Raw genomic sequence first — 16,921 nt, forward strand, 5'->3', positions numbered from 1 at the left:
TAGGCTCAAGTTATAAACTGTAAAGGATCCATATGTGTATGATTCCCAGAAAAGCTTACAGGGTATAGATTTTGGTAAGTAGTACTTTTATTGAATTGAATTCTGAGATGACATGGCACGTTATTACAACTATGTTTCTAAGAAAATAGTTCAGACTTTAAGCAAAGTATTCCTTGCAGAACAGAGCAGTCTTTTTGGGTGGAGGAGGGGTCTTGCTGGGTTAATAAAATTTCAGAATTTACTTAGTCAAATGTATATTTTAAGCACTTAGGCATCCACACATTGCCACTCCTGGGTAGCTGCCACTGTGATCCTCAGGATGATTTTAAAAACACTCTATAGGAAGTTTCTTCAATGATATTCCCATTTTCCTCCTCCCTCTCTCCATCAGCTTATGCTCCTGCTGAAAATTCAGCGCAATGAAACTTGCTCAATTCTTGCCAAAGTCCAACTCTACAAATAGCACTAAAAAGCAGTCACAGAACAATACCAGTACATACTAAAGTAACTGCTTGTAGGAAATAGAGAGGATAGCTAATCTTCTGTATGTTATGTATTGGTAATATAGAGTTTTAGTTTTATATTGAAGATATCATTTTTAGTGCAGATGTCCAACTTTTTTATTTTTTTATAGACCATATTTATATGTTTTTAAAAGTAACTTCTCTTGTTTTCAATCTTTGCAAAATAATGTCATCTGCAATAAGAACTCAATTTGACTCCAAATATAATTTGTAAGATATAGTGGTTATACTTGTTACTTGATTTATACTTCTCAAGTATAATTACTTATGTCCATTATATCAAGCTAATAAAATGATTAAGCAGTAGGTTTAATTTTCAAATTAAAATCATTACCCCTACTAAATCCTTTTTTATCCTATAGCTTTTCTTCAATGACTTCCATAGTTAAATCTACAGCCTACATATTTATTATTGAACCTTGAAATAATTCTCTTCAAATTGACCTCAAGTTTATTAATTCCCTCAAATCTATATTTTATATACTTGGTAATGGAATAATATTAAGGGTTTAGGAGTTTAAAAGGTATTTACAAATACATATATAGTGAGTTGCTTGGTTAACAGCGTCTAAGGAAAGACAACATTAGTTATCTTTAACTGTTGAATATCTCTAACACCAAAGCTGTAAATAGTTATTAACTATGGTGTAAGTGGGCATTTCTGAGGCATAAAAAAGGAGATAAAAAATTAAATATTAAGGAAAATTTCCAGTCTGTTGTTTATACTATCTATAAGTAGGGGAAATTTTTAGTCTGAGTCATTCAAAGAACTGAAAAGTATAGTTCTAAAATTATTTAATATGTATCCTCAGCCATTCAAAGCCTGGATCTTTTCTGAAATAGAACCACAGACATTAGCAAATTAAGAGAGGTTCAACAAGGGCCTATCCTTACCAGCCAGTTCCAGGTTGCTCCTATTAATACTATATCCATTAATATTTTAACAACATAATTTTAAAAATCCTGTCAAAAAGGTCTCTTGGAATCATCCCAAGCCCCTAAGAACAGTATAAATTGGTGAGAAATATTGGACGAATTCCCAGTTTTGCTTTTATTGATTTTTAAAACATTTAGTTTAACTAAATACTTTGAAAACTAACCTCAATGCCTTTATGAGGATGAGGAGGAGAAAAAGGGCAAGGTGCCGATTATGCATAAATTCTGATGAGAGCTTTCTTTGGCAATTTGAGCAGCAGCTTTTGGCCTTATTTTGTCCAGGTTAATTTTTTCCCCTTTTCATACTAATAATCTTTCTCAAGGTATTTGACACCTTGAAAAATTACTCTTCTACCAAGTTTTCTATGAGAATAAATTAAAGACTGTCAGATATTCAGGATAATACTCCTGGCACATCACAGAATCTTAAGATACCATTGATTATAGGAAGCACCATTATTTAATGTGTTTAAGTGGAAAATTCTTGCTAATTAATTTATGATAATGCTTTACTGTCACAAAGAATTATTATTTATATGTATTTAAATCCCCTTTTAATACAAAAAAAATTACTTTTCCAGATACATGAGGCCATTATTCAGGCAAGGGAATGTGAATAGCTATCCTTCCCTCTTAGAATCTCCCACAAAGAGGGGCACCGGGATGGCTCAGTCAGTTAAGCATCTGACTCTTGATTTTGGCTCAGGTCACAACCTCAAGGTCCTGGGATTGAGCCCCATGATGGGCTCTCTGGCTTCCAGCTCTCTCAAGCTTTAAATTTGCTTGAGAATTCTCTCCCTCTCCCTCTGCCCCTCCCCCAGCTTGCACATGTGCATGCTACCTCACACTCTCTCTCTAAAAAAAAGAAAAGAATCTCCTACTAATCAGCCAATTAATCAGACAATCCACCCATGTTCCAAAGCACTTATTGATGTTTTAAATTTTCTTTAAAGTTTATTTATTTGGGGGGAGGGGTGGAGGGAAAAAGAGAGAGAGAAAAATCTCTAGCAGAATCTGGGTTGAGCACAGAGCTGAACACTGGGCTCCATCTTACCACCCTGAAATCATGACCTGAGCCAAAAATCAAGAGTCTGTCACTTAACTGACTGAGCCACTCAGGCGCCCCTATTGATGTTTTTTTTTAAATATCTGCCATATTTTAGTCACTGGGCCAAGTTTATTGGAGCAGGTTTTTTTGTTGATCTTTATGACCATCACATGCCCATTTTGTCTTTTAAGAAATGTCAATTTTAGATTCATTAGAAATGTTGGAGTTAATTTTATTATCACATTTTTTTGTACTACTGATTAAAAAGTCGAAGCTAATTTTCAGTTTAATATCCTGAAATAAGTAGGCAACCTTGCTGACAAATTGAAAGCCCTTAATTCTTATAGTATTTTCATTGAACTATGAAGAGGAATATTGTACATAATATCCCTCCAAAATCTGTGGACTTTCCAGAGTATTATTTATCTGGTAAATAATTACCTGTAGAAAATTATAAACCTAAATATCATTGGTAAAATTTTGGATTTAGAAATATCTATGAATAAGGCCACGGAGTTTTTCTTTCTGAATTCTAAGAGCGTGTAGAAAATTAATATTAAAGAATGGACTGCCCCGTTAGGGTTTTGTTGTTGTTGTTTGTTTGTTTGTTTTATAAACAGACATGGCTTTTTGATTTTAAAAAAACCTTTTCCCTTTATATAATATGAACATCTTTAGGCTAGAATTTTTAGCTGTTTCAGTTTCAGAAAATATTTAAGTTTCAAAGTTCATGTCTAGCATTTCTGTGAGCATTATACAACCTAATTGGATAGTTAAGATAATGACTACTTTGGTGCCAAAGGGACAGACATTTTAGACCACACACAGAACAGAATATATCAGATGAATGTGGAAGGCCAAACACTTGGAAAACTAACTGGAATAGGAAGAGACTTCTACCACCAAATATAACGGTTAGGTAGCACGAGAAAGCATCTGGTCGGAGAGAGGGGCAAGATGGCAGAAGAGTAGGGTCCCCAAATCACCTGTCCCCACCAAATTACCTAGATAACCTTCAAAACATCCTGAAAATCTACGAATTTGGCCTGAGATTTAAAGAGAGAACAGCTGGAATGCTACAGTGAGAAGAGTTCGCGCTTCTATCAAGAGTTACAAAATCTGGATTACAATTCAATGTCAGAAAGCCAATTCAGAAGCACTATTATACAGCTACTGGTGGCTCTAGAAAAAAGCATAAAGGACTCAAGTGACTTCATGACTGCAGAATTTAGTTAGATCCAATCAGGCAGAAATTAAAAATCAATTGAATGAGATGCTATCCAAACTAGAAGTCCTAACAACGAGGGTTAACGAGGTGGAAGAAGGAGTGAGTGACATAGAAGACAAGTTGATGGCAAAGAGGGAAACTGTGGAAAAAAGAGACAGACAATTAAAAAACCATGAAGATAGATTAAGGGAAATAAACGACATTCTTGAGAAGAAAAACTTACGTTTAATTGGGGTTCCCGAGGGCGCCGAAAGGGACAGAGGGCCAGAATATGTATTTGAACAAATCATAGCTGAAAACTTTCCTAATCTGGGAAGGGAAACAGGCATTCAGATCCAGGAAATAGAGAGATCCCTCCCTAAAATCAATAAAAACCGTTCAACACCTCGACATCTAATAGTTAAGCTTGCAAATTCCAAAGATAAAGAGAAGATCCTTAAAGCAGCAAGAGACAAGAAATCCCTGACTTTTATGGGGAGGAGTATTAGGGTAACAGCAGACCTCTCCACAGAGACCTGGCAGGCCAGAAAGGGCTGGCAGGATATATTCAGGGTCCTAAATGAGAAGAACATGCAAACAAGAATACTTTATCCAGCAAGGCTCTCATTCAAAATGGAAGGAGAGATAAAGAGCTTCCAAGACAGGCAGGAACTGAAAGAAAGCATCTGGTCAAACATGAAAAAACAGAGATGAATACTGAAGTGACACCTTCCACATTTTGGACACTTGTTAACCAAATAACGTATAAATGAGTAGTGGCGTCTTTGGATAAGTTAATCAAAGGAGTACAAATAAATCAATTGAATTGCATGGCATTTTCCCTTCTATTTTGATCAACTGCCCCTCTATGAAATTTTTACCTTCTAACACACATATAATTTACTTACCTAGTCTATTTATGTTCTTGGACCCTCCCTGCACTCCTCCTCCATCTAAGCTCTATAACTTAAGTATTTTTCTCTGTTCACTAATATATGTGCCAGGCACCTTGAATAGAAGAGAAAATAATAGGTTCTCTAGAAAAAAATTGTTATGTGAATCAATGAATTTATGGGGTTCTAACTATTTGCGAATCTCATTGGTAAGCACAGCAGAATTTACAAAGATAAATGTGACACACTGCCAGTTGCCCAGGTATTTGGGACTAGAAAGGAATATCAAATTGCTATAACATAAGGCAGAAAACATAAGGGTTATCAAAGGCAGAGACATAAAGTATGGTACAGCAATGCTTCTCAACAGATATGCTATAGCGGTGAGCTGTTCAGATATTATAGGTGTAAGAAGATATTGATTTAGATGTCCTATTTTTAGCAATAAGAGTTTTGGGTTTTTTTTTTCCAGTTTAGTTCTCCCATTTGAATACTGCTAGAATTGCTGAAATATATCATCAATCTGGGTGACCTCTAGACTGAATTTAGTTTCAGGGATCTGAGGTAGTAGTATCACCAAGGAGTCAGAAGAGGCAAATACAAACTGTCTTTGGAAGGACATACCTTTATCCAAGGCACCAAAGAATCCTCACAGATAATATTTTTAGGACAATAAGCATGACTTAACCTAGTATACTAGGATATAAGATACTATATCCTGAATGAGAATTAAAAGAAACAAAGAGCAAAAACAGACCCACAGAAATTTTAAATATAGGAATTATTAACCACAGGTAATAAGACAATGGTGTTTATTAAGTTAAAATAAATAAAACAGAACTTTGAAAATACCTGCATAAACTAGGATACTCCAAAAAGTAATCTAAAAGATTTAAAAAATATGTATCAAATGGACTCTAGAAATGAAAAAAATGACAACTTAAAATAAAAATTCTACAAATAATTAAATGACAGATTAGAAAAAAAATGGAGAGAAATACTGAAGGTTAAAAATTAATTTCCAAAATATATAGCTGAGAAGAAAAAAAAAACAGAAAATATGGAAGAGAGTTTATGATACCAGGAGAGTAGGAAGTAACATTCTTTAGAGTTCTAAATGAAGATAAGACAGATTATAGGTGAGTCTATATTTGTAAAAATAATTACTGAGAATTTTTCATAATTAATAGAGATAATGGTTTTCTCTACCCTTGGGGCAACCTACCCTTTTTCTGCTTGTGAACATTTTCATTCATTTACCCCAATGTGCTTTTAAATTATTTTTTACATATGCCAAGACAAGCAAAATGCTGGAAAACATTGTTTTGGGTAGGCATTAACAATTTTTCAGACAAAAACCACATAATAAATATTGTAAAATATGTGGGCCATATGGTTTTTGTTGCAGTGACTCAATACAATGATTGTAGGACAAAAGCAGCCACAAACACTATGTAAACAAATAGATGTTACTATATTCCAATAAAACTTTACTATAAAAACAGGTATCAGTCTGCATTTGTCTCACAGTCTGTAGGCTTTAGTTTCCTAACCTCTACTTTAGAGGATCAAGGCATTGATTACAATAAAAAAAACACGTGAGGACAATTTTCTCCAATATTAGCCCTCAGAATACTTTGTGGAAGGCATAATGCAATGTTTCTTGAATTTTACTGCTCAGACTAATGGGCATAATGAGTTGGTAACAATATTAGAGGTACATATATAGACTATATTAGTTAAAAAGGGATAATTTAGGAGCCCCTGGGTGGCTCAGTCAGTTAAAGATCTACCTTTGGCTCAGGTCATGTTCCTAGAGTCCTGTGAATGAGCCCTGCATTGGGCTTCCTGCTCAGTGGGGAGCCTGCTTCTCCCTCTCCTCTCTGCTTGAGCTCTCTCTTGTTATCTTTGTCTCTCTTTCAAATAAACAAATAAAATCTTTTTTAAAAAAGGATAATTTATACACTAACAAAGACAAAAATATACATTTAGGAAAACTAAATTAAATACCATAAAATCTATGATGAAATCAAAACATTCTAAAGAGCATTTAAATTCTTTGTTTTATTATTTTGGAAAGACTTATTTACTTGAGAGAGAGAGAGAGATGAAAGAGACAGAGTATTCAGGGAGGAAGAGAAGAGGGAATGGGACAGGAGAATCTTAAGCCATCTCCCAGCTGAGCATGGAGTCCAACACAGGCCTCAATCCCAGGACCTTGAGATCATGACCTGAGCTGAAACCAAGAATCAGACACTCAACCAACTGAGCCACCAAGGTGCTGCAAGAAAACTGAAAACTTTTTAAAGGATGAAAAAGAAAATTTTTTTCTGAAGGAAGCTGAAACAAGTCATTTTGAATTACAATGGATTTATGAAGAAATACACAATTGTGGATATCACAAAACTTCAAAGGTAATGTACTAAGACAAAAAAAAACAAGAATAAAGAAAGCTCCATTTATTATATTGTATTGCTATTTTCTCAAATTATTATTTTTTTATTGATTTTATAATACTTTTAAAAGAACACGGTTGTTTTCCAAACAAAAGCAACATTTTATCAATGATAAATCTGAAAACAAATAACTGTTATGAATTTGGGTGTGATTATTTCTGACCAAGATACAATATTTAAATTATTGGAGATTAGGTAAATTTTACTTTACAAGGACTAGTATTTTGATACCATAAAAGTTGAATATTCTCATTTCTGTTAGTGTGAGTATAATGAAAGGAAATAAAGCATAATAGCATAGTTTTATACAATTTGAGAATTGATCACTGAACCTGAATGGATAATGAGTAATTCCATAGAATCCTGACATCTTAATTGCATCTGTAATTGGATCCATATGGGCTCTGAATATACCAACAAAGATAAAATTATATTAAATACCAGTCAGAAATGGTTATTTCTTACCACTCTCACTACAGAAGGGCTAACATTACTTAAGAGACTATCAAGAATAAATAAACATGCTGATACCTAGGACATATATTCAACATATCAAAAGTTACACATAATAACGTTAATTTGGAAGACTGAACACCGTTCTTGTAATATAATCATGTAGTTTATTTCCAACGTATTGACTACCATGATGTACTCAGTTAAAGTTTAACATATTTTAAAGACTAATTTACTTGAGAGAGAGAGAGAGTATGTGCACATGCACGCACACACAAGCTGAGGTGGGGCAGAGGGAGAGGACCTCAAGCAGACTCCATTCTGAGCGCTGAGCCCCCCACCTCAGCTCAATCTAAGGACCCTGAGATCATGAGTCTGAGCTGAGACCAAGAGTCTGACTCTTAACCAACTAAGCCACGGAGGGGCCCCTAACATATTTTATACTGAGTAATCTATGCAATAAAAGTAATAACACTTCTAGAAGATAAATAGTTTTCAAATCTTATGTCTGGTTAATTAAATCACTAAGAAATTCTAGAAACACATCCACTGGAATCGTGGATATATGTATGTTGAAGATAATGAACACAGACTCATTGTCGTTCAAGAAAATATTTCAGTTAGGTAGAGGTCTGGAAAGAATGCTTCCTCTAAAACAATAGGGGCATCCATTGTATTACTATTTTGCATATCTGTTCTTTTTCTGTTTTCTTTCTCAACTACTGTATAAATTAAGTTTCCAACAAGATCTCTCCCTTGTTCTTTTGCTTCTTTATAATAATCATAAGAATATTAAGTTCTGTCCATATCAGTTTGCCAAGTCTGATACATTGTGAATAGGGCCTTATGAAAGAGCTTTACCATTTGGTTATCACTTGGAGGGGAACGTTTGGCTACCTAATGATAACAATGCTTGTGTAACATTAGGTAACAATGTATACTTGTGTCGAACTTCTAAAAGCTAACAGATCTTTCTTTAAGTGTATGTCTGACAGTTATGACATCATGTCTTAATAATGGCATGAGTATGTCAATCACCTGAAGAGCAAAGAAAATGATGGCGACCCCTCTAAAGTGATGGCATGAAGCCAGAGTGTTAGTTTTATATTTTTAGGAATCATATTGTCAGGTAAATGAAATGGTGACTTCCAATATAGAAGACAAAAGAGAGGGAAAAGTCCTGCTGATGAAAAAATAAGGATAATAGAAGAAAAGAAAAGAAATCAATTCAATTACTTAACTTTGAAATAAAACAAGCCAGTATCAGTCTCAATAAAAAATGTGACAATTGTTACTCCCAACTGCAACAAATCAGTTAGCAGTGTAGAAAAATGGAAAGCCCATTAGAAGTTTTTGTTTTCAACCACAAGGGAGGCACATAAGTTATAAATGGATTGGTAAAACTGTTTAGCAATAGTTAAGAAATCATAATTGAAATTCACATGATTGACACTCTGAAACATTTTCTGAAAACAAACATGATCTTTCACAGACCTGATAGCATCAGATGGTGCTACTAAGACCCATGGAGAAAGACCACAGGTTAATTAAAACAAAGGATTATGGATTTTCTAGGGAATGTAGTCATCACACATGATACTCAAAATACAAATTTAAAGTATCCCAAAGAAGGCACAAATTATTACCCAAATGATAACTTTGTAAGCTATATTAAAGAAAATGTTATTTATTTATCTATTTATCTATTTATTTATTTATTTATTTATTTAAGATTTTATTTATTTATTCATGAGAGCACACACACACAGAGAGAGAGAGAGAGAGGCAGAGACACAGGCAGAGGGAGAAGCAGGCTCCATGCAGAGAGCCTGACGTGGGATTCGATCCTGGGTCTCCAGGATCATGCCCTGGGCTGAAGGCAGCTCTAAACTGCTGAGCCACCTGGGCTGCCCAGAAAATGTTTAAACATTAAAAAAAGGAAAAAAAACACTTCTCCTAGCCAAAAAAGCCTATTTCTGAAGTGAGAAAGTACTTTCAATTTATTTCATGGGTCATCCATAATGAAACATCTTCTGCATCCTGTTAATTAGCTAGCCAAAGTGAGATAAAAATATATTTTGAAATTTTCTGAAACTATTGTACCCAATCAGAGTGAAATAAAAAATGTCTTTGTTTGGGATTATCACAGTAATAGATTATCATTAGAAATAAAATTGATTGTTTATAATGGACCTCAGTATTGTACCAAGCTGAAGCATTCTCCCTTCAAACTTCCAATGTTAGGTCTCATTGTTGCTAGAACTAATAAGATAAAACATAAATGGAAATAATTCTTAAAGAGAAACAGTACCTGAGAACTATTCAAATATTTATGCTTGTGCAAAACTAACCAGTTGAAGTACTTGTTGAATATATACTATGTGTGTATGTTCTAGGCATTAAGAGTGCAGTGGCGAATAAGAAAGATAAAATATCACTCTCATGGCACTTACTTCCTAGTGGGGGAGACAGATAAAAGCAAACAAAAATAAATAAGAAATAAATAACGTGAAGAATATAAAATAGGCTGGTATAAAGGGAACAACAGACCATCCACTTTGAACTAGATGGTCAGAGACAACCTCAAGACAGAATGTACAAAGAGGTACACAGAAGTACAGTTCATTTAATAAAATAAATTGAAAATTTCCTCAATACCATCAATATTAAGAATACTAAATCAATTATGATATACCTATAAAATGAAGCTCATACAAAAAACCATAACATACGTAGTAAAGTTTTAAAATTTCCACAATATATTATAGAATTAAAAACTGAAGATGCCAGTGTTACATACTGTATCATAGTACCTATGTAAAAATAGTATTAATTTCTAAGGCAAGGCTGCATACATATGTCAATGCATAACTGGATGCCTGAAATTATACATAATAAATTATAGCTAGAAGTGATCTTGGGGAGATGAGTGGCTGTAGATAATCAAGGTGGTGATGATTAATGGGGACTTTTGCCTCAGTAGTTATGTTTTAAAATTTTATAAGTAAAAGATACTTGGGTATTCATTTTGTTATTAAAAATTAATTTAAAAAATTAAAGGCAATTGAATATTGCCAGAAGGGAGTAGTGGGCAAGATGAGTGAAGGAGGTCAAAAGCTAGAAACTTCCAGTTATACAATAAACAAGTCATGGCGGTATAATTTAGAGCATGATAACGATGGTTAATAACACTGTTGCATATTTGAATGTTGTTAAGAGAGTAAATCATTGAAGTTCTCATCGCAAGAAAGAAAATGTAACTGTGTGGTGATGGATGTTAACTAGACTTATTGTGGTGATCATTTTGCAATATATACAAATATCAGATGAATGTGTTGTACACCTAAGACAAATATGTTATATATCATTTATGCCTCAATGAAAAAGGTAAGACAATCTGATAACATAAACTAAAATTTTAAAACAACTTCTAATTTCAACTCTATAACTTCAATCTTGAAAAAATCATTTAAGTCAACTCTTTTCCTTATAAAAAGTAGAAGCCATATCTCCACTACTACCTATACTTAGAGCACTTATCTCAAAGTTGAAATGATTGCATTGGTAAAGCTATTATGTATACAGATAAGCATGATCAGATAAGCATGATCAAAATAAAACTGATGTGAGGAAAACAAAGTTGTTTTAACCTTCATTGTTTAAAACTCACACAGAAAACAATTTAATGATAAAAAACACTCTGGTAAAAGGTGTGATGGGACAGAAGTTCTGTCAGTTTTGATTACTTTTCAGGTACATCAAGGAAACATGAACTACACTGATCTCTTCAGGTAATCTACTTTGAAAGGCAGCTAACCACACCGCTGACTGAATAGTTTTCTTTAAGGTCAACTTAAAAGTTGAATTTTATAAAGGCAAGACATGGTTTTTTTTTTTTTTTTTTTTTGTCATGGATGGGAATGATGTTTTAGCAGATGTTGGAAAAGAGTATGATTGATTCCCCAAATTAGTGCTGACCTCAAACCTCATATCTTTATGAACTTAAAACCTTAGACATTCTGTAAAAGGAAACCAAGAGTCACACAATAGGGGGACCTATTGTGACCAAGAGTAACACAATAGGGGAATGCTGTTTCTTCTCATAGTATTCCTTTAACAGTTCCAAAGGTCCTTAGGAATAACTAAGACTTCCTCTGTTTGAAGCACATTCCACCACTAAAAACATAATAAAACTAAATACAAGTTGGTTATTATTCATGAAGATATTCAAGTAGCTATAATCAGGAATTTAAGATGGTATATTTTTCTTAAATAGAAAATATTTAATTAGATTTTTGTAGCATTGCATTCTTCCCTTGGCTATACAACATATTAAACAGGGGCTCAGAATATACTACTAGAGTCTTCTCTGGCTATTGGTAAAGAACAAAGCTTGCAGAAATTTTACAACTCTGGATTTCTGTATTATATTTAAAAAAGAAAAAATAATGACATCAGTGAGGGCATCCAGCTCATGTTATCACGAGGGCAAGTTAGGATTTTCCTTATGGCACTAAAGTTCCTTGGAAAAAAAGGATCCTTAGAATATCAGGATCTGTAGCAAATAATATGCCCAATATCATTGATTCATCATCCAAATAAATACTGTAATGTAAAATCTATCAGTACACTAGGAAACCATACTGACAGTAGGTTTGTTCTTTACCTAGAATTCTAGTTATGTCCTTCGTTTAGACTCTCCAGTAACTACTGGTGAGAGGTAAGTGACACAATAAAACCTCAGCTGTAGATCAGATTTAGGGTTAAGAACACTGGGGAATCACAGAATACCTAGAACTCAACAACGTGGTACTCTATCTTACAGCATCCACATGGCACTATTAGCCTTTGGGATGATTAATATTTATCTCCCCTCCACACAAAACAAGGCTGTATAATCTGGAAATAAATGTACATGAGTATTTAAAGTATAAGAGTCTAGCACTTAATCAGGGTTTTTCTGCTCTGTGAGATCTTTCTTAAAATCTCATAGTATTACCAATGAGAGTAGTTTTGAGAAGATATATTGCAATTACTTATACAAAGGAATGCATTGAAGAATTATTAATCCTTATTTATTGCAATTGTTTTCTATTGTCTTCATGAATTCATAAAATATATGAATAAGAAAATTAAATGTTACTTAATGTTTTTATGACAAAACAATTTGGAAGGGCCATATGAATAGCGCATTACTCTGATAATAGATTCAAGGTCATGCAAGTAATGTATTGGCTAAATGACCATGGAGATTGCTATTTTATTCTGCAATGCCGAGCTGAATGACTAGGGCAAAATGTTGAAATAGCATTCGAGCTTCTATGATTTTAAAATATTAGAGCTTTTAAAAAATCCTGATGGAATTTGCATTGCAATGTGCCTTACATATTAGGTAATGCAATCCTATCTTGGGGCATAATCTGATGGCATCATCACACACAAACACATTCATCATCCTGTTCTGAAGATTCAAAAAGGAGAATGTTTTCTAAGTGTAACTCACATCCCACTAACTTATCATATTCTTGTTGACTATCAGGCAGCTGAAATAACTTAATGTGCTTTGAATATTTAACCCAAAGTAATATAAGAAAACATCTGTCACTTACGTTTTTGAGTCATCCCATAACACACAATAGGGATTCAAAGTACCCTAAAAATAAGCAGAGAAAGAATAAATGTCTCTTGAATACATACAACAAAAATGGAAGTTTTATGCGAAATCCAAACAGAATGGCAGATTTCTTATCTTGCAGTGTGATACTATTTTTTTGCATAAAAATTTCGTATGTCCTTTTTCATAGATTTGGTGATGCATTTTATGAAATTCTAGTCATAAAGACAATACATTTATTATAAACATTACAACCTATATTTAGGGTTTTTTTTTTGAAAAGTGAAAGTGAACCTTTTTTATAGCACAAGGTCCAACATCTGATAATTTCTATTTCAGTTTTTAATCTATAAAACATTAATTGCTGGATTATTTCTTTTCAGAATACCAAAATATCTACAAAATTTAAATCACAGATAAACATTCTATATTATGCACAGGTACAAACATCACCACTGCCACCCTCATCAACCTTCAGTTGGTCACCTTCCTGGGGGCAAGAGATAGTTGCATTTACTGTCTATTTCCAGAGAGTTGGCTTGAAATAGCCACTTTTTTTTCCTAAAAATGGATTTATTATGTATAGTTGTATTTTTTTTAAAAAAGGAATATTTTATTCAATAATGACAACGAATGAAATTAAAATCGATGCACCTCACAGCATTCTCTGAGTTGGTTTTCCCTTAAAGTATGGACAATATAAATGTCATTGAAAGGGATTTTTTTTAAAGATTTTATTTATTTATTAGAGAGAGAGAGAGAGACAGAAAGAGAGAGACAGGCAGAGGGAAAGGTAGGCTCCATGCAGGGAGCCCGACATGGGACTGATCCTGGGTCTCCAGGATCACGCCCTGGGCTGAAGGCATCACTAAACCTCTAAGCCACCGGGGCTGCCCAAAAGGGATTTTAAGTACAAATTTGTACCTGATATGCAAGCTCCTCTGCCCCAATGTGCCCCTCTCCCTAGCAAGTCATTCATGGCTGCCTTCTTGGGGTGTACTTCACAATTAGCATGAACTAATTAAACCAGATCCACTATTTCATAACCCTTTTGTATGTCTTCTTAATGATAATAATTATACCTACTGAGTGAAGACGGAGATGGAAGCATAAAATGGGATATTCTTTTGAATTTGGAAAGAAATGCAAAGTCTAATAATTTCATTCCTATAAGCTTAAAATGTAAAAATGGGAAAATCCCAGTAGAGCTGTTGTTATTTCTTGAACACCATATTATTCTTCTGAAATCAACTAGAGAAAATGCAGATGTGACCACATCTACACCACAGCAAAGTGTTTTTTTGTTTGTTGGTTTGTTTGTTGTTTATTTCAATTGTTCACAATGTTACATTAGTTTCAGGTGCATAACATAGGGATTTGACAAGTTTATATGTCATGGCTTGCAATATCTTCTTAACAGATTTTCTTTTTTTTTTTTTTTTTATTTTTTCTTTTTTTTTTTTGTCACTTATTTTTTTTTTATTGGTGTTCAATTTACTAACATACAGAATAACACCCAGTGCCCGTCACCAATTCACTCCCACCCCCCGCCCTCCTCCCCTTCTACCACCCCTAGTTCGTTTCCCAGAGTTAGCAGTCTTTACGTTCTGTCTCCCTTTCTGATATTTCCCACACATTTCTTCTCCCTTCCCTTATTTTCCCTTTCACTATTATTTATATTCCCCAAATGAATGAGAACATATAATGTTTGTCCTTCTCCGACTGACTTACTTCACTTAACAGATTTTCTTATATGGAATCACATCTAATGAAGCTATGTAAAAATTGTGCCAAATTTTTATTCAGTTCAATAATTACATATGTATGAGTGGCCATCCTGACCCTCAGGATGATACGATGAGGTTTTCATTATCTTGGGAAGTGCTTTCTGTTTTAAAGATACTAATTGTTGAAAGTGTTTTCTTTCTGTCACATTCATTGGGCCTTATTTGGCCCTTTTGAAACTAGCCTCATAACTCTTCCTTTACATGATATCTTTAGATATCTACAAACACTATTCTACCCCTGAAGAGTCCTCTTCTCTATTAAACATACTCTGTTGGTTTTAAGTTCTCTCATTCTCCACATCACTTATTTCCCGGAGCACACACTTCTAAAGTATGTTTAGGGAAACCATCCATGTGTATCCTACCTGTGCAGAACAAAGTGGTCCTATTGCTCCTCCCCTTTAAGTGCCATATTCCTAATGATGCAAGCTATCAGATCTTCCTTAGCTTGATTACTTACACATTGAAGTGTCCTAGGAGACCACTTGCTGAATTTTGATTTTGACAACCCATACATTCACTATTGACTCAAAACTTTTAAAATCATTACAGGATTAAGAAACAAACATAGTAAATATGTTCTCATCCTATCAAGTCACTAATAAAAATGATGAATAGGCCAAGGCAGATAAAAGTTATAATCCTGAAACAAGCTACTGGCTCTGTTCCATAAGTGGACATGCTCCCTCTGTGACCTCCAGCACCCACCCTCAGTCTTGTCTTTAAGTAGATAATCACTGAGGTATATCTGGCAAAACAACCTCTTTAAAAGGCTAGGCAGGTTCTTTGTGCAGTGTTGTCTTTCTAAATGCTGTTTGCTGGGTCCATTCTAGAATTTCACCAGAAATAAAGATTAAAAATAGTGATTTTAAAATTTGTGAAATCCAACCCAATTTTATTTTTAATTTTAATGAGGACATTTGATTAATTCCAAGATTTTAACTGCATTACCAAAAATCCCTCAAAGACCACATATCCAAGGTATGTTACTTCTTGTCAAATGCTCATACCTATAAACTATGGTCTTAGAGCATAAAAGCTCTCCTTTCCCTGAAAAAGGTAAAAATCCTATAGAAGTTGATGAGGAACACACATGTGGAATATTTATATAACAATAAGGAGACATATTTTTATAAGTGTCACTAGTCATAATATACTGTTTAATGGAGAAATAAGGAGCATTATGGCTCATGTTAGATCAAGTTTCATGAATTAAGTAGGTCTTAATGTGGTTCTATAGGAGGGATAGATCTGCAGAGGGTCATAGAAGGGAATGGTGCTTCAACTTGTTTTCTTTTCCTTTTTTTTTTTTTCCTTCTTTTTAAAATAGTTTTCTTCCTCTGTCCTATGAGATTCTATCTGGTTTTGTTGAAATTTTCATTTCAATCTGTGACTTTCTAAGAAAGCCTTAGTATAACTACAATGTTGTATCATAAAGCTATGCTATATTCTATCAGGGTACTTGTTCAAAAGAGCTCAAAACACTTTATAGAAAATAAATTTTCTTTGAAATCTCACAATAAGGGTATGGGAATATAAATTTCATGAATATAGAAACTAATTATGGGTGAAGAACCAGAGATAATAGTTTTCTGAATCCAGTTCACCTCTTTTAGTAATGTATGAGTTAAAGTTAAATCTCTTTATAAACCAATATAGGATCAATATTTCATATTTAGAGTTCATAACAGGTTACAACAAAAAATAGCATTAGAAAAGAAATATAACATGGCCTTAATTGTTTGGGTATCTCTTTCTTTTTTAATTCCTTAAAGGAACTATATAAAAGTATAGAGGTGAGGAATGCTTATTCTACTTTTAATCCATGCCATTGTTAACTTTAATTTTATCTTCTACCTTCTTCATCCCTCATCACTTGGATCTTATTCCATACTTCTCTTCTTGTCCTTGTGAAATTTTAAGAAGCATCCATGTGACAATTATTATAGGTTCCAAAATGCACCACTCAATCTTGTGTTTCACTTTACATTCTGGAAACTACA

General features: G+C 33.7%; 1 protein-coding gene across 5 annotated transcripts in view; it reads right to left on the minus strand.

Annotated features, from left to right (window-relative positions):
* ADGRB3 (adhesion G protein-coupled receptor B3) overlaps window positions 1-16,921 on the minus strand; it is a 714,356-nt gene that overhangs the window by 277,285 nt on the left and 420,150 nt on the right. For all 5 annotated transcript variants that reach the window (XM_077903497.1, XM_077903496.1, XM_077903499.1 and 2 more), the window contains one exon: window positions 13,127-13,170. In XM_077903497.1, coding sequence (XP_077759623.1) covers window positions 13,127-13,170 — 44 coding nt within the window. The remainder of the gene's footprint in view (window positions 1-13,126; window positions 13,171-16,921) is intronic.

This window comes from Canis aureus, chromosome 7 (assembly GCF_053574225.1).
Source record: "Canis aureus isolate CA01 chromosome 7, VMU_Caureus_v.1.0, whole genome shotgun sequence".
NCBI classification, from domain to species: domain Eukaryota; kingdom Metazoa; phylum Chordata; class Mammalia; order Carnivora; family Canidae; genus Canis; species Canis aureus.